Raw genomic sequence first — 18,769 nt, 5'->3', positions numbered from 1 at the left:
TTAATCTTATAGTTGTAATTATAATACTAAAGTATATTATGTACATTACTGCTTCAATATAATTTCTCCTAGAAAAAGGCCTTAAGCGTATTAATGTAAATGAGCTACATATTACCTAATTGATTGTGTTTTGCTCACGAACTAGCATAAAATCTTTGTTTATATGTCGTATGTATCTAGACTAGAATCTTATACTTATTACTTGAAGAATACAAAGCAAAACTACCTAAGTATACTTATTCTTGTACTTTAAATACGTTCGATTTTATTTTTCCAAAATATCGCTTAAGTGGGTATACTTAGGTAGAGACCTACTCTGGCTAACGTTATGTGACAGTTTTCAAAAATAAATATGATATGGGCTATCGATCTTTGGTTATGAATCTATCGATATGAAGCTAGTCTTAAAATAAATCTTTAAACTTTTTTATGATTGTCAATAAAAAAAATCGATAATATTAGAACTTTCCATAAAAATCGGCTCGATTTTAACTTAATTCGTTTCGTGAATCTTCACTTTTAAAATTAAAACTAAGAACAACATATTAAAAAGAGAAACGTTGCCAGTAATCAGCAGTGTTGCCAGTGTTGCCACTATATATCTAAAGAGTAGAAAGTTCATAAAAATGATTTATCCGCTGAACACCGCATAGTTAATGGTGCATATTCATAAACTATTACTTGGCTATTAGTCGTTACTTGTTACGTTGTAACGCGAAAGCAATTGATTCTAGGCTTACATCGATCACTTTACATATTGACCTATTTTCTTTTACGCTATATTTTTCAAAAGACCCGTCATCCTCGGACATTTTAAAGTGACCCCAAAATTCAAAAGCAAAAATGCGATCTCAATATCTAAATAACAATGTCTTTATGTTAGACTTTCTTGTTTAAATATACTGTATAACTATTAGGTCTTATAACTGCTCCTCCATCTTTAGTAAATTACACATCTCATTCTGCTTTATTATGGCAAGAACTATGATTATTATCTTCATCATCGTTATTCACAGTCTTTAACAATCCGCTGCAGGCACAAACCACCTCTCGCGTACACTCCATCATCTCTGCTCTACGGCTATCTTGCCATAAACTGTAGCAATCTAAAAGTACAGGCTTAACTGAAACTTATCCACTCATTTACATATTTACGCAACAAAATATGCCTCAACACACAAATCTGTATAAAACAGCGCACTTACTAAAGAACTTCCGATAGGACAAATTGCCAACATCATAAATCAGTTCGGCAATAATTCTCACCCCGGAGCCGCGCCGGTAAGCTGCGACCATACCAGATTCAATTTAATGTCCACCGTATTATATGTCTTGCGACAATTTAAGAGGCATTAGTACACCCTACGGCGATTCACTTATACATATTTATGAATAAACAATCTGTATACTGCCCAAGCAGTTCCGACCATAACGGCACTAACTGGAGCTAATACGGTCATCCTAAAAGGAAAGCCCCAATTTGTAGAAATTGTCAAACTATCTCCATCTAAGGCTTCCACTTGATACACAAAAGGAGTTTATAGAAAATTTATTGAGTGATAAATTGTGTTCTGATAGTGTAATTGTAGAGCACGGCCACTGTTACTTAATCAAATACAATGCAAATGAAATGGTTGCTTTAACCATTACTATGTATTACTGTAATGAATGCAACAATGATACGGAACTCTGCCATTAGGAACCTTTTCATAGACGGTGAGTGATAACTGATCGCGCGTTTTCGTTTGTTTCAGAAGGATCTCTCGGACGATTGTGTGTTCGAGGAACATATAGAGGAGAATAACTACAATACATACTCGCGGATACGCAACGGGAAGAAAACCTTCTTGGCGCTGGACAACCGGGGGCGACCGCGACGGACGCAGATCCCGCTGAGTCGGCCGCTGGGGAACCTGTCGCCGTACGCGCTCACCCTGACGCGGCGCTGGGCCGGCCCGCCCGAGAGCCACTGCCCGCCGCGGAGACACCGCGGCAAGATGAAACGGCCGATGCCCCGCCACAGGAACTGCCACATACGCCTCCAGAAGCACAACATGCGCCACAAGAGGAAGCACAAGAAGGCTAACAATCCCAAGAAAAAGCAGCGGCATCCGAAAACGAGGAGAAAACACGAGAACGGGACGACGACCACGACCGAAGTGACGTGGGACGAGTCGACGATGTCCACCATGTCCACCACCACGGACGTGGAGTTTTTTCGGTCGGCGACCGCGCAGGAGGCGGTCGGTCGCGCGTGAGCCGCACGCTGGTCGCGGTCGGGGCAGCCGTTGCGCTCGCACACTAGCACCGTTCCACACTTACACGTGCAAGAATCTCTGTATCATTCCTATTTAGTGTCGTTCCCTGATCGAACGAACGACACTTGAAATGTTTACGACAAAGTAGCATTGCTCTCTTAACGAATGGCGCTCCAATTTAACTGTCGTGAAAGTTGAACCGGCGACGCGTCCATCTTAATGTTTGTCGAAATTTATCTTCGTTCTTTCCTTTACTAGTACGTACGAAACATAATACTCAAGCGAATGAGTGTTGGCAGAGTTGCCGCTAAAGTCGATACATGTTAACAATAAACGAATGATATTATTCTACCAAAGCTACTGAAATTATCTATCTCAATTATATTCCTAGTTCGCTTTAAAACGTAGGTTTATCGGCAAGATTCCAGTTGTTAGTTACTGTTACTTATCATGAAATTAACGTAGATGATAAAATTAACTTTATTCGATAATTACTAAAACATTGTTTTATATCGTCGAGATTATCGTTTGGTAAGGTGGAACTGTGTTAGGAGAAGGCAAAAGATTCCTGTCAATTAAAAATTAGCCTAAATACTTATCGTTTCGGAATTACTCTCTCGAGCGCTCGTCACTCGGTTCAACCGTTTATTCACGTTTATAATTAATGGTCATTTCTAATAACATTCATTTAGTAATTGGTGTATCTTTAAAAAACCATTAATAGGCGAACCTACGGTTAGTATGTCTCCTTAATTAAGCTTAAGTTATTCGTTAATGGGTTTGATCGGCGTCCATTCGGCTCCGTTATGAACACGACATTATTTTATAGTCAACAGATATCTTAAATGCTCGTAATTTTCCACATTAACAAAGTGCACTAAAAGCTCGAGTATTCAAATTAAGAAATTATCGTTCTATTCCTTTTACACATTGACTATTAACGCGAATTTTAAAGCATTTTATCATCAGAAATTAAAACATCATCGGGCGCTATTATAATTTGCATCCGAATGCTTGATAACACGAGGAGAAGGTATTCCGAAACGTTTTTGTACTTAGAAACGTGTGTTGAGGTGTAATTTCATAAGAAATTGACTGAAAATTGGACTGAGTAATGTAGTTTATGTTGGTTTTTCGGCCTAGGCTATGATAGGATTACGTAGTGCGGCGGACGGCATGCTTCTTTATTCTATTCTAAGTTATCGAGTGGCGGGCGAGCGGTTGTGTATTGCCAGTGTTTCCCACGCGTGGCGGTGCTCGCCTGGCACGGTGACACACCCCGCGGTGCCACTGAGACCAGTCCCGCGGGCTCATCCACTAACAAACCGATCACATGATAATTGCGCAACTACTAGTGGCTAGTGGCACACAATGATACACTGATACGATGCCCGCTCGCTTCCACTCGTCCAAAAATGTAGTGATAAACATGAACGACGAAGAAGTGACTATTAGTAAGTAGTTCTAAAACGTGTATCTAATTTGTAAATTTATTTATTTTCCATAGAGAAAGTCGTATTTTGTTAACGTTTTAGTTGATGTTTTTTTTTATTCTCTCGACCCCTATAGTTCCAACCGATGTAGCTATGTAGGATGTCATACGCTTGTACTTTTAGTGAGCCAATAATATTTGTATTATATTTTTAAGTCCGTTCGGAAACAATGTGTGCGTACTGTGAGGTTTTGTATAGTGTGTAATGGATGCATTCGCAAATATTGTGATCGAATGGATTTACACGATTACATTCTTTTTAGTGATGTCCCTCGCATTCTGAATATGTGCGTAGATTTTGTAGCTGGAGGCTCTTGGACGTTAGTCGGCGAACATGGTGTGTTAAATATATCCGCTAAGTTAAAGGTCGGTACTTGTAGTGGTATATTTTATTCATAAATTATGCGAAGCCGTGTCCCACTTTCGGTTTTATCCCACAATTAGCGCGTATCCATTTAAAATTTCTCCACGAACATGTTTCGGATGCTGGATGTCGGTTCAGACATCACTAACTCGACCACAGATAACTGCGGGTAGTCGCACACGATATCAATGTTCGCTGAATAACTTCAAGACATTTTTTGTGAATATATGCAAGCTTTATGGATGTACCTACGTATGTTATACGAATGATATTTTGAATTTATTTATATGTATGTATAATATGTTAGGTGTCACATGAAAGCGACATGGAATACGTACAAACGAAGCATTTACTCATCTATAAACATTTTATATAAAATAATTACACCGTACCGATTCCTTGTCGTTTTCGTATAAGTCAAATAAATTATTCGATTATTCGATTCTCGGATTCGTTAAAATTGACTCGTTATTGTAAATGAATACCAATCGATCTTTATGTTAGTGTAGAAACAGTATTTCGGTATTGTAAAAATGGTTCTCCGTTACAGTATCTAGTTTTGTAGTTTTTATATTGAATAGAGATTGTAAGAAACTTCAGCAGATACCAATTGGTTTTTATTTTGCTCTCCTATACGTAAAGTTAATGACAGGCAAGCTATGCTATACGAGGTGCGATGTTAACAAACTCAAGCTCGCCACGTCTTCGAACACAATCACATGTACAGCAAACACATTACGCAACGCTATTGTAATAATAATAACCCATCAACATATCGCCATAATTTATAACTACTTACAATAAAATATTTATTTATCTGCTAAATCGCGAGAGACGTGAGTTTGCATAACAGTGTGCCGATGATGGTGTAAAAATATGAGTGTTATGTTATTTTAATGCCCATGTGCCATAATTAATGCCCCTATGGGTGAACCTACCGATTCAACACTTAATTTTCAGATACTATACTCAGTAAATTCAATATTGTTAAGGAATAAGGGATCTTGATGCGCGGGAAGCGGACATTTTGAAAATTTATTTATAACGGACATTGACGGTTTAAAATTCAAATGTCTCGATTTCTAGACGAAGTCCCTTGTTTCTGTAAAATTATATTTAAGAATGTCAAGAGGAGTCAAACAGTATTACTTAATTAATTTCGATACCTTTTTACAATAATTACATATTATAAAATGTTCGTGTTTGCTTAGTGCATTTATATATGTACGTGTAAAATTATAATTCTGATTTGTAAACGTTTAATCTTTAGATGATTTTTTTCTAAAGTAGATGATATTAAAAAATACCTATTTTACCTACTTAGTTCTACCAAAAGAAAGATTGATCGAAACTTTTAGACAATAACTTTTTACAGCCTCTTATACCGACGAATAAATAAAAATGATTCTATATTCTTTGTGTTTTCTTTACCGCCACAGACACCAAATATCACTCCTACCATTCAAGTATAGTAAACAGTTTAGTTGACAAGTAAATAATATAAATGCTCTCTTACGTTCAGTAAGTTGCTGATATCTAACCCAGGTTCGATTCCCGGGTCTAGCAAAATATCCACAGATAAGAAATTCTTGGTATATGTGTCACTGTAAAACTGTACCACAGTTCGGGCTTTAACAGTAACATATGCAAGTAAAAAAATCTTCAAGCAACAGAGACAATTATATTTGGAAAGGTTACATACATAATATCACGCTGTACTATGTACACTCGCATTTCGCCATTAACAATGTTAGTCCCATATAAAAGGGGGCGAGCCTACTGCCTATACCGTGCAAGTTACCAAATTCTGGTCTTCTATTGGTAACACCCTATTAAAGATGAGAAAAAGGCCGATAATACTTTCGACCTAGGAATTCAAACCGAATGTTCATTACAATATAAAAGGCTATTCAGACTAAAAGTGTCAATGTCGCCGTCTCTTTGATAGCCGAGCAATAGAGTAGCCCTATCTCGCTCTCAGGTTCGATTCCCGAGTCGCACGAAGTGCTTATGGGCTTTTCCAATTTCTGTTCAATACATAGGTATAACTCAAAAAAGTAATATAATCATACCAAACAGCATTTTTTTTTATCTTGTATTTAACATATGACAGTAACGGGTTCGAGTCCCGAGTTATCACAGACAGTACAGACGTTACAAAATTATTTCATAAAATGGAGTCAAATTTTGAATATATTTGGGCAGCTCGCACGCCTTCACCTGATCCCGAACTAAGCAGAGCTTGGACTATGGTAGCTAAATGACTGATAAAATATCATAAGGATTTATATCTACTGCTAAATACATACTTACTTAAATTTACATCCAGGCCTGGATACTCGTGCATGTCATACAAAATTAAATATTTGTTGCGAGTGGGATTCGAACCCCACACACACGGCACTATAATTATTGCGGCGAGGTGACCGCGTTAACTACAGCGCCAAACGTGCAGTTAATAAATATTAAAACAATAATTAATTAGGACAGGTGTGACCTGCGCCAAATAAGTTTGAGTGCCTGAATTTAGCAGCAAGCTGAGACGAGAACACTAAAACGTAAAAACAAGAGGGACCACTGCTAGTAATGGAGATGTTACAATGACAGTGTCTCTATAAATCTCTGAATTTTCTTTTTACATTGCTACTTGCCTCTATAAACACAAAGTTATTCGACGCGAGCTTTATTATCAATTTAAAACCATAATACTCAATATTTAAGAAGAATTATTATTAATCATAAATAAGAACACTTATAAGTAGCCTCACTCAATAAGATATTATATTATCAACTTTTAATTGAAATGATAACTCGATAATATACGTATGCCCATTTTAAGCAATCATCTACAGTATTTCTAGTCTTTAAGTAAAGTAGCTGGATTCAGATTACCACCGTGTAGAATTGGAGTCTAAATTTCGCACTTAGGTCACAAGTCTTCGGTAGTATAGTGGTCAGTATCCCCGCCTGTCACGCGGGAGACCGGGGTTCGATTCCCCGCCGGAGAGATTCTTTTTGGTAACGATATGATATTTTCATTATCACTATGATTTTTATTCATTTCCGTCCAATGATAAAGGTTTTAACAACGTTTTGTTTCATATTTTGTCGTACCTTTCTTTCCCAAAAGCTTTACTTTCAGTATTAAATCATTTTTGTTTCATTTGAATCCAATGGAACCCTGATTTTAATTTTTTCAGTTACTTTGTTCACCTATCCGTCTTTTTAGTAATACATTTTAAACTAATTTATAGCAACAAGATTCCCTATTTCTAATGCTATATTATTCTTAATGAATAAAATTCCACAACAGTGATAATGGAACGCGCCCATTGATCGCAATTATTTCTACAATGTTGGCAGAACACTAGTGACGAACATTTGCGTCTAAAGAGCAGGACAAAACACAACTGGAACCACCTAAGAGTGAACGAGATAACAAGCAATGGTCACGTGTGCACGTGTTCGGAAAACAAATATTTATGGAGTGGTATTCACCCTTATTGCTAGCGAAACAAAATTCAATATTGCATGCAACAGCTTCTGAAATCGTTTGTTCTGTTGTTCGGTTTCGGCACGAAGCCGCCCGCGTCACTGCATATCGAATGAAGGTCGCTCGCTTCGTTCGCTCGATGTTTCATTCGATCGCCATTTTGAATAAGTTCTCCGACTCGTGATACTTTTGATTCGATACACGGCATAATCGTTTTCGATTCAATAAGCGACTGATTTTCGGCGGCAAATTGACTATCAATCAAGTATCGATACAAAATGAAGAAATGTTCTTCTGTTGTGTGGCGGTTTTTTGATCGTATAGAGGATAAAGGGAGATGTGTTTCAGTGTTGTGTAAATTATGTGACACCCAGTATAAATACTTCGGGAATACAACGAATTTGAGAGCTCACCTGATAAACAAGCACCCAATTCAGTGGGAAATATCACAGAACGGCTCATTGGACAATTCACATTTCCAAATTATTGACGAAGAACAACAAGCTACTTCTACGCCGAAACGAAGGAAGTTCGGAACAAGGTCTCACAAAGATAAAAACGTACGTTTTTCAGTATCAGTTAATAAAGAAGATTCGACGGGATCATCTATGCCTAAAATCGAAATACAACGGGTACCTAACTATATAATAATATTGATATTTTAGGTTATAATGTTATCAGTGTATCACAGAGTCTGATATTACCATTGCTGTCGATTGTGCATTCAATCGATTTATGATCATCGGATGTTTGATAAAAATCAGTTCATGATATCGATTCGAGAAGCTCGATCGATAGAATTTAATCAACACTGACGTAACTGATATCGATTTTGGTGATTTAAAGTTTGTTTTGATGTTGTATTTATCTCGAATCGTGCATGAATCTGTGAATTAATATTATTTGCGTTCACTATCAATCATCAATCATCTTAATTGCATATTTCAAAGCGGGGGTAAGATATAACGCTATGAAATATGTTTTTAGGATTTATAGGTTATGACGCTACGCTTTGTTTTCCTATAAACTTATTAAACTTAACTTTTGTCCAGTTAAAACTTTGGAAAAGTGCACTGAATGAATTTCCACCAATTAGGAAAGAACACGAATGAGTTTATTTCGCTTTTCATTGGTTGTTAGCGCTTGATGTTTACTGTCATTCATTGTTGTTGTGATTTTATGATACTTTACTATGATGTGCCGCCAAAATATTCCAAGGCGAATTACAATTTGCATAAGTGGTTTATGACTATTAACGTTTATAAATGGACCTCAAGAAGCGTTTTTGGTTATATTTTATTGACTATAAAAGATAAAAGACAACAATGTAAAGACTTTGGGTTCTATACTTACCTTACCCTGAAGTAGGTCTCATTCAACTCTTATAACTTCAAAATAAGTCTATGTGTCTATGATAGTTCCACTTCGTGGCTCTAATCAGTGTTTATTTTGCAGGTTGATGTGTTAGAAAATACAGATTCAGACAACGCAGAGGAGGGTGCGAATGCCACACTAAACTTGGTCCGACAAATGCACGCAGACGCAAATTCTGACGAAGAGTGGCTGGAGGACGATCCGTACCAAATAACACACATTGAAACATACGAACCTACTAAAAAGAAAATGAAATACAGAAAGATTAAACGTGAACTTGCGTCACCTACTGGATTACCGGGCTTCTACGTTGCACCTAAACCAAACAAAACAGTCTTATATGAGGAAAAGAAGAAAGATGAATATAATGTTTTCGGAGAGTATGTCGCTAATAAGTTAAGAAAATTCAGTTCACCTAGAACTAGGGGAAACCTACAACAGTTAATCACAACTATTTTATGGCAAGCGGAGTATGGGTTATATGACAATGCAGAGGCAGTCAAAAGGGTCCTGATGTACTCAATACAGGCTCCTGAGCCTGATGGTCAGTCAGTCACTGTAGAGTTTGAGTCACAGATGCCAACGGTACAAGCAGAAGAAATAATTGAAAATAGCAAAGACGGGAGCCAAAGTACTGAGTGTGATTTAGGGGTTATACAATAAGACATTTTTAAATTTATTTAGAGTAATATTATGGATATGTGTAATAATAAAGGCTTTTGATTATCTATTTTGTGCACTTATTTTCCTTAAAGCCAGGAGAGAATCAGGTATGTCATGACTCGGTCCATACTCATAAATTCAAAATCATGTTTATTTTTGTTATAAATAGTCCAAATTCAATTTATAAAACATTTGTACATACTATTTTGAAAATTAATTAATTTCATTATTATCTTGTTCCCTTGATCTAACTTGAACATAATATCATTAGGCATCATCTGGTAAGTCTTCTGTCATAAACAAATCTACCAGAGACTAAAAATTGTAATGAGTTTTAAGACTACAGACAAATCAGAATATCAACTAGGCTCACTTAAGACGTCAATCAAACTTGTAACAGAATAGTCACCTTGTTTCACCCATGTTGCAATAGTGGATGCAGGGATCATGTCAATAAAAATATTGCTAATAATTGACCCAAATGACCCCTAAAATAATATATTTCTGATAATTTAACTCGGTATTCATTACCTATGTCGCTGTTGCCGAGGAGCGCAGGTAAGTATTTTATTATTCTACCTAGCTAGTAGGTAGGTACTCGTGTAACTATCAACCCTTATTGGATCGATAGGTTCCTAAGTAGGTACATGTAATCTTTGCGATAAAAACAGAATGACATTGATAAGCGTTATTATAATATAAGTACCTACTGTAGGTACATGACATAATAATACTTTGATTCCTTCAGTATCTATGTATGACCCTATCACAAGCTATAATCCGACAGCTTAGTAGATACATACACAATTTATCTAGATTCATATTTAACGTTATGTCCATTTCCAAAATAAAGCAACTGTATTGATCAGGCCGCCATCAGCTGCATAAGTCTACAGCGCTAGCCGCGAACCTTGCTAGCAGGCATACTAAGTTGTGAGACTTTACCTATTACCTACAAATTAATACTATATCAACCCTCTTATTGTTAGCTTTGGGTTAATAATGATTCCATGTTAACTGAATTTAAAATGTATTTATTTTCCTTGATTAATAATGTGGATTACGTAGTTCTATAAACATTGTATACGTGACCAAACCTACGCTTTTACAATCACGTGAAAATTCGTAGTCTATTTCCGCGCTATTTTTACAAGCGGACCGAGTCAATGTACTTATAATAGTTCGTAGTCCAATAACAATGACAACGAGTAGTCGATAAATCAGTCAAAACAATATCGATGTATGACCAATTATGGTCGTATATACATATTTTGTGTAGGTGCCTACTTAGCTACCTGCATATTTGGAGCTCACAGCCTAGTGCCGGAAACATTTAGAAATTAGCTAGGATAAGTACCTGAGCACCTATTACATTGTAAAGTAATAGGTATAAAGTCTGATAGTTGGTACCTACTCTTGACTAGAATACTAGATAATGTTAATAAATGCTTTTTTCGTTGAAAGCTTTTTGTAAGCTCTCAATAACTCTGCAAAATGGTAAATAGGTAGTCTTATTAAATCAATAATAGGTACTTATACCTACCATTTACAACGTTCGTACCTAATTTTTAAAATGTTTGAATAATTTTAAAAGAAAAAAGAATTGCCAATGTTAACTCAAGTTAAGCAAAGTTAGATTTATTCTTGTCTAAGCGCTTTAGATCTTAACACAGAAATATATACTACAATATACAGGGATTAAAAATTAATCACTCCATGTCTAAACCGATGCTAAGGCAACTTTGGTATTCAGCCTCAAGCTGCAACGGAATACAAACCTTCTTCCGTTCATTATACGTTCGGAAATCAGTGAAATGTGTTAAAGTTTTATTAATTGTCTGTATTTAGACAATGATCAGTATATTGGCCGATCCATTAATAAGTTAATATGAGTAATTTGTCTAGTCCTTTCATCTGACAGCAGGATCGGCTAGCCCAGTGTTCTAATTTGATACGATAAAATGGAAACAAAACAACGAATGTTAGTGCACTAAAGTCTGAAAAGACTGAACGATATAGTTGAATATGCTTTATCTCAAGTGTTATTATTTATTTATAACATCACGTCTGATATAAGTGAAGGTGCAGGTAAGTAATTAGCGTACGTCATTTACAAACAATTATTAGTCCCACTTAATAAAGGGCGAGCTTATGACTATAAAGTCGCTTCTTACTGTAAGATAAAAAAATGGAATAGGTAAAACACTTAGCCCCGTCCGAGAATCGAACATGAGGTTTTAAAATGTTTAAATAGAAAAAGATATATTCAGACTCAGTCAGATGGCCTAGACTTACATGCAACTATTGTCTGCTAAATACTGACTAACGCTTGATATTTTCCGGGAATGGGTTTCGAGACGTCTTTAATAATCATAGTACCTACTCATCTCACTGTATGTCTACCCTATTTCTCACAGACTAGAGACCAGACGGTAAACAAAGGCTAGCAATTAAACTGGCCCGCTTTATGACCTAACTAAATCCGTTCCTAGAACAGAATTAGGTACCTACATAACGTCTATTATACCCGAAGGTGTTAGCAGAGGAGTATGATAATCATTTGCCATGATAGTCCCAACTCCTATGAAATAGAGGACGAGACTATTGTCGAAATACCCGTTACGAATGTATGAGAATTAATCAGCACCCCTAGGGAACGCCATGGTAACAAATTCTCTGAGTTTTCTGTTTAAAAAATTCTCACCGATTGCCCGGAGTCAGGAAGTTAAGGCTGAGGTGCCTCGAAGAGCACGTAAAGCCGTCGGTTTTTCGCCTGAGCTCCCCAGGGTCGCGTCGGTTTACCCGTCCCACCGGACTATGAGAGTAAAGGAAAGTGTACATGAGTATTGTGCATACACTTGGCCACTATAAACAAAGTTCTGCAAAGTTGCTTTCAATGAAACTGGCCGCCATAGCTGAAATTGGCCAGGTCGACATGTTTACTCTGCAGTAGCGACTGTAGAAATCGTGCCACTGAACGAGTGTCTGATATATGAAAACACTTGTTAAAACACATCATTACTGTCATCAAACATCACGCACCAACTGTTACATTCGCGGGTTCAGGACAAATCGGAGGTCAACTGCGCCGCGGCTTGCTTGTTACGATAAACATCTTGTGAATTGGACTATATGGACTAGGGTTGCTAGTTCTTAAGGCATAACTAACTGCATTTTATATGCTAGTATTGCTCAGATCAGACTTTTTGAATTTGAATTCATTGCCTGTTGATAAATGTCCGTCTAATTTGTAATAAACCTTCTAAAGAACTTTGTTTACCTACCCGGTAATGAATGGCTGAATAAATTATAATTTTATGCCGTAACATTCAGGGCCACAGGTTCGATTCCCACAAATATTTATGTGAACTACAACAAATTACTTGATTCGGGTTGTACTTTGCACCAGTTGGTACCAGAACTTTTCGACAAACGGGTTTTTTTTAAACAAATTGTTAAGATGATAGGTACCTCCGGGAAATTTTCAAAAGAGATTGAAGTAAGATTACTGGGAAGCTCGCCTTGCAACTGACTCATTATTCTGATGACAGAACACGTAGAACTTATCTCATACATATTATTCGTTCAGCTTTCTTAGCTTCTTGATAGTATTTATTTTAGCAACCCTACTTAGAAAGTGATACGTAGCTTAGTTCACGATCTAAATGACTAGGCTAGAGCGAATGACGTTTCAGATAATGACTTGATGGTGTGAAGTATTTGGGTCGTTTGTTCAGCTCCTAATGAACAGGCACATACTTAATTGTAATAAGTACTGAGTAAGTATAGAGACATTTTCAGGGACCAAGAACATATTATATAGACAGACTACTGCAATACTTTTACGGTAGGTAGGTAGGTACGTAAGGAGAAAATTTGCTTGTTTCTGCGTTTCGGAACTTAAGTTACTGATCTTGGTTCGAATAAAATGATACCTGGTTAATAAGCCCATCCAAAATTACATAAAAGCGGGCTAAACTTATAAACTTGAAAATATATTTATAAAAAATCAAACAATAAGCTTCCACTTTGACTTCCACATGCCGCTGAAACTGAAGAAACGTGATAATTTATGCAAAAACAATAACAAGTTGAGTATAGCTCCTAATAGCATTGAGATAAAGACTATTTCCGTGTGCGCTGTTTTTACAAACTTGGACGAAACACGCGCATGCGCACTACAACGTTTCGCGAACTATCTCGCTCTAATTAATATCTCCATCCCGCTCGCACATGTCAATCAGCCGTTCTACCAACATGGCCACGCTAAGCCGTACTTCGACAAAATTATTAAGAAATTTGCAATTTTCACCTGTTTTAACGCGTAATTTCAGTAATGTGAGAAGTGATAATTCATTAAAAAAGGTCTTGACGACCTGTGTGTGTGTATTCGGCGGTGGTGTGGCGTTTTACGCCTTTAATAAATATGGGAAGAAGAACACTGTATACGCTCTCAAGGCAAAGGTAAGTGTATTTTCCTGTAAATTACACATTTTTCCTTATATTTGTGCCCTAGAAAAGGTACCTAAATAACCTAGCTTAGCTCCTATTGGGTCTAAACTGGAGATACGGTTGGTTTAAGTTATAATTTTCACGATATGCGTAATCTCAAGAGCTTGTTTATAAATAGCACCTACGAAATTTGACGTTTGCGCGAACGTTCAAAAATGCGAAAACGAACCGGTTTTTTGAGGCCGTATATCGCAAAAATACGCCGATTAGATTGTTGAACGTGAACTTATTATCAAGGTTATAAATAATAACATTTAGTAAACGAATAATAGATAATAATAATATACAATGGCTTTACTTTACGTAACTTTAGTTGCTAAACGTGTGAAAACTTCTAAGTTCTCAGGCACTTTCGAGCTTGCTCAAGATTTTTCAGGGTTTTCAATCGGTAAGGTCTATATAGCTCCTGTACCGTAAAACGGGGTGAATAGAATTCGCGGGGTGAATAGAAAAAAAATCAGGAAAGTTTTCAAGGCCAATATTTGCGTACTCCTCGTTGAAGAATTTAGTTCAAATTTAAAATGATTACACGTCGATATTACTTCTCTGCGGTGTCATAATTGTTTAAATGTTTAAATTGATATTTATACCCAAAAAATTGCTTCAAAGTCTACCGTCCTTGAATGCCTTAATATCGCCCCTCAAAACTTTGGATTTAAAGTGGGATTTCTTTTCTAATGAGTTGTTTGAAGTATTTATCTCTTTAGGTGTATATTAATTTATAAAGATACAATATTGTTAATTGAAAAAACGTTTTTAAATCTAAAAAATATGTTTAAATCATGGAAATAGTAATTTTTTTGTATAAACGGGGTGAATAGAATCGTTTGAAGGGTGAATAGAACTACAGTATGGGGTAAATGGAAACATAGCAGGGTTCAATAGAAACGCGTAAGGGGTGAATAGAAACGAGTGAGGGGTCAATAGAGATTAATAAATAGGGTTGTCAAAAACTGTTAACAAAATTAACATAAACAATGAAAAAATAATAGTCATTAATCTTCTGAACTTCACAATTATCATTGTATGAAAGTTATAACGGCAAACTACTGCATATAGTATGAAAGTTAGTTAGGTTATCTTGCTTTATTTTTTGAGTTAAAGTAATTATATCAACGGTTATCTAAATTTTTAAACACACAACCTCCCTTTTCAGTATGTTGGATAAGTCGTCTTTGGCAGCCCTAACAGTTTTTCCATTCACCCCTTTGGTCGTTTCGATTTACCCCTATCGCTGGGTGAATAGAAAATGACCATTTTTTTAGGGAAATATCGTAAAATTATGCATATTTTTGGACAAATATGGTTTTAGCTCTTTCTTCATGGCGCCGGACATGATATAAAAGAACCTGACAATAAAAATAACAAGTTATTCGCAACAAATTTTTAGGACAAAGTTGAAAATCGTTTCTATTCACCCCGTTTTACGGTACTTGTACTTTATATTTTATGCGTGGTAAAATAATATGCTATGGAAAATATTAAACCAGGTTACTTAAGTTATACTTAATTGGTTTGACACTTGCTATTTCTCAACAAAACTAGCATAATATTAGGTAAATTAAAACTAAACTGTTCAGTAGTAGGAGCGAGCTTTTTTGCAAAAACTGATAAAGAAAAAGATTGATTTAGAACATGGCCGATTACCATACCATACCTTAGTACCTAGGTACTAAATTGATATTATTTACATAAAAATGTGTACGAAGTAGGTTATTTACCGACACAGTACTATTACTTATTCTGTGCCGACACTATTATCAACGTATTGATTCGAACGTATAGCTTTACCTGTTTACGAATAAAATAACATTACATGTTCACTGATTTATTCGTTTATCCTCATAAGTGCTTTATGATTCGATTATCCTATGTACCATTGTCAGATAAATTGTATTAATTTAGTTTTAAACACCGATATTGCTTACCTACGTGCCTCAAATAAACTGTCAACCTAATCTAAGTTAGTCCAGTGTTTTTGCTGTTATTAAAATTCTCAGTACCTAATTGCCCTGAGTTTGGACATAAAATTTGCAGATCCCTTTGAGAGAGACTTTAGAGAGCACCTTATTCCGCTTGTCCTGAACCGGACCTCTCGTTGGTCTTTTTGGAATATTCATTAGTCCAGACATCCCGGTTTCGTGCCACTCATGTCCTGCCAGGTCTTTCCGAAAAACTTTACTGACCCATCTTCCTTTAAGTCTTACTTAACCAAATTATAATTTCGACCCCCTGCAACCTAATCGTCTATGATAAATAATTCCCAATACAAAACTCCCGGTACTAATGGAATCGATTAATATCAAACATCGTCATGAGAACTCGGTAGGCGAGTGTGAAGCTATTTTTTATTTCAAACGTGTTAAACGGCCCTAATGAGTTCGTGGGGTGGTGGTGAATGTTTAATAAGACAGGAGAATGATTGCCGCCATTTTGAAGGGTTCCCGCCTTTAAGTGTTCGTTTTTTTAAAATTTCGAATAGAGTGTTGAACGCGATAATTGTCGGTTTTACTTTTTTAATCTGTGGTGCACTAGGGATGTGTAGTTTAGACTAGAGCTGTCGTCGTCTAATATTTAAAGTTTTGTTTATTTTGAAAGCGATTTATTGATATCATAAACATGGTTTCCGTAAATATACGGTGTTTAGACGAGAAATGAATGTTGTATTGCAGCTTCGCTATGCTTAGCTTCAAATAAACTTTACTGACGTGTAATAAGAGGGGATTGTCTGGCTTAAGAAGTGTATGGCATCCTTATTGAGGATAAGGACATATCGCGATGTATTTCCGCGTATAGATTGCTTTTCATTCGTGATATGAGAAGTCATAACACACCGTCATGATGGGACTACTTTCGTTATGTTATGATAACATTCTGCACTTGGCTTCCTTCACGAGGAATTGAAATTTTACAAGACATTGTTGCAAAAGATTACAGAGATATTTTGCCACTTTCTTTGCTTAAAATTATGTTTAATTAGAAGAAGAAATTAGAATTACTTATTAAACAATAAGCAAAGCAATCCGAAGCTAGACTTTACGTAAGTCATCATATTTACATTTTCATTAAAACATTATTTGGACTATAAAAATAAAGGCGCTTATTTATCCAAGCGAATCGCAGAGGAAAGGTATGAAGTCTTTGATATCCTGTAAAGGAATCCTGTTGAAAACTAAGAAGTACTTGACAAACAAACCAATCAACAATATTGAACATAGACATTTTCAAAGAATATGAGAATATCAACGTAATTTCAATATATTTTCACCTTCAAAGGATCAAGAATGTTTATTAAAACAACATTGTTGGTTATAAACGGCTTTATTACAATGAAATAAATACGAACATTGAAATTTTATTCATATGAGTAGGCTTAGATTGAGCAAGTATCAAATTGCGTTGTATTTTCCTCAATATTTACACAATAACTGGCAGGTATCCTTATGTAAAATGATTGCAGCCTTAATCCATTTGATACTTTGCATTTTATTAGAATTCTTACAAAATTATGGTTCAGGCTTGGTCTTAGTGTTTTTATGCGGATCAAGAAATCCCAGATCGCACCTATTGAAGAAACGAGAGTTGTTATCAGGATTTCTTGTCAGAGAATTCTTCGTAAACTTTAAAGCTCTTGGATTACATGTGATTATATTGGTGGTTTAAATCCGTGACACAGTGGGTAAGGTGGTCGCCAAACTACTACCATAGCGTCGGGAGGTAGTGGGTTCGAGTCCCACGTGCGGCGGGCAGTGATAAGTCTAACCCATAGCAACCGGTAAAAATCGAAACATTTATTCATTTAGTTCGAATAGAGACACTTATAGCTGCCACAAATCCCGGAGGAGAATTTACCGCCAGTTCGGAAAGTAGAGCCAATGAGAAGGCTAGCAAATAGCTCCTGGTTACTCTTTTTAAATCACTATCAGAATTACCTGTGTATCTTATAACCACTTTCAATATAGAGACCTAACAGTGGGACGACCAAGGGTTAATTAAACCATAATAATATATTGTGATCTGACCTGCTTCCATTTTAATAGAGTGGATAGCTCATAATATTATTGTCAACCAATACAAAAACAAAGCCATAAAATCTACATGAATCTCGATACACCATTTATTAAAGCGACACAGTTTAATAAAGGCCATAGTAATCGGATCAATCGATCTCCAGTACCACTTGCGCGTGCGACGTTATCAACACAATCTGCAATGAAGATCCTTTAGTCAGAACTAGGGTTGCCGTTTCTAAAATTTGGAAAACCGGACAAGACGCTTGAGAACCCCGGATTTAAGAGTCCGAAAACCGGACATGTCAACGAGAAGAGCAATCGCGACGGGAGGAATGGGGGAACGGTGAATATACTCGGTTCGTCGGTTGATCGCGGTGTGCGAGCATAGTGCGTGTCTCGCAGGCAGCCCAATTTTTTTTAAACCGGGTCTACAAATGAAACCTTCCCCGGACGCTCACCGGATGCCCTCTAAACTAGGACAAATCCGGGGAAACCTGGACAGATGGCAACCCTAGTCAGAACAACTCGGAATAACTCGGCTTATATCGGCTTGTATCGGCTTTTTTCGTTGCAAGCCCATTCATGTGGACAATCTGTCGA

General features: G+C 36.5%; 3 protein-coding genes and 1 non-coding gene across 11 annotated transcripts in view; all 4 read left to right on the top strand.

Annotated features, from left to right (window-relative positions):
* The window catches only part of bnl (fibroblast growth factor branchless), a 239,004-nt gene extending 233,478 nt beyond the window's left edge, over positions 1-5,526 (top strand). For 2 of the 3 annotated variants that reach the window (XM_076128583.1, XM_076128584.1), the window contains exon 5: positions 1,755-5,526. In XM_076128583.1, coding sequence (XP_075984698.1) covers positions 1,755-2,258 — 504 coding nt within the window. In that variant the 3' untranslated portion in view covers positions 2,259-5,526. The remainder of the gene's footprint in view (positions 1-1,754) is intronic. The other variant, XM_076128585.1, reaches the window with a different exon arrangement.
* Positions 5,527-7,050: 1,524 nt separating this feature from the next.
* TRNAD-GUC (transfer RNA aspartic acid (anticodon GUC)) lies at positions 7,051-7,122 on the top strand. The gene has a single exon. It is a non-coding gene; the product is annotated as a tRNA-Asp (tRNA).
* A 602-nt stretch (positions 7,123-7,724) lies between these two features.
* LOC142982282 (uncharacterized) lies at positions 7,725-9,711 on the top strand. 3 transcript variants are annotated; one of them, XM_076128705.1, is made up of 2 exons: positions 7,725-8,239; positions 9,063-9,711. In XM_076128705.1, exons 1-2 carry the CDS (start codon positions 7,886-7,888, stop codon positions 9,642-9,644), a joined length of 936 nt encoding a protein of 311 aa, XP_075984820.1. In that variant the 5' UTR covers positions 7,725-7,885; the 3' UTR covers positions 9,645-9,711. The 3 variants fall into 3 exon arrangements, 2 of the variants coding, with proteins under 2 accessions (XP_075984820.1, XP_075984821.1); XM_076128706.1 differs by having other exon boundaries at positions 7,729-8,167; XR_012959978.1 differs by lacking the exon at positions 7,725-8,239 and adding an exon at positions 8,247-8,562 and having other exon boundaries at positions 9,063-9,203.
* Positions 9,712-13,878: 4,167 nt separating this feature from the next.
* MICU3 (Mitochondrial calcium uptake 3) overlaps positions 13,879-18,769 on the top strand; it is a 97,215-nt gene continuing 92,324 nt past the window's right edge. For all 4 annotated transcript variants that reach the window (XM_076128267.1, XM_076128265.1, XM_076128266.1 and 1 more), the window contains exon 1: positions 13,879-14,108. In XM_076128267.1, the coding sequence (XP_075984382.1) occupies positions 13,902-14,108 (207 nt within the window). In that variant the 5' untranslated portion in view covers positions 13,879-13,901. The remainder of the gene's footprint in view (positions 14,109-18,769) is intronic.

The sequence above is a fragment of the Anticarsia gemmatalis genome, chromosome 21 (genome assembly GCF_050436995.1).
Source record: "Anticarsia gemmatalis isolate Benzon Research Colony breed Stoneville strain chromosome 21, ilAntGemm2 primary, whole genome shotgun sequence".
Taxonomy (NCBI): Eukaryota; Metazoa; Arthropoda; class Insecta; order Lepidoptera; family Erebidae; genus Anticarsia; species Anticarsia gemmatalis.
This window is presented reverse-complemented; position numbering and strand designations above follow the sequence as displayed.

What these genes read in the sequence shown, in the direction of transcription:
- LOC142982282 (XM_076128705.1), top strand. Translation starts at nt 7,886, where the DNA reads ATGAAGAAATGTTCTTCTGTTGTGTGGCGGTTTTTTGATCGTATAGAG. An exon ending in CTAAAATCGAAATACAACGG is followed by an intron (nt 8,240 to 9,062) that starts GTACCTAACTAT and finishes TTTATTTTGCAG; the next exon opens with GTTGATGTGTTAGAAAATAC.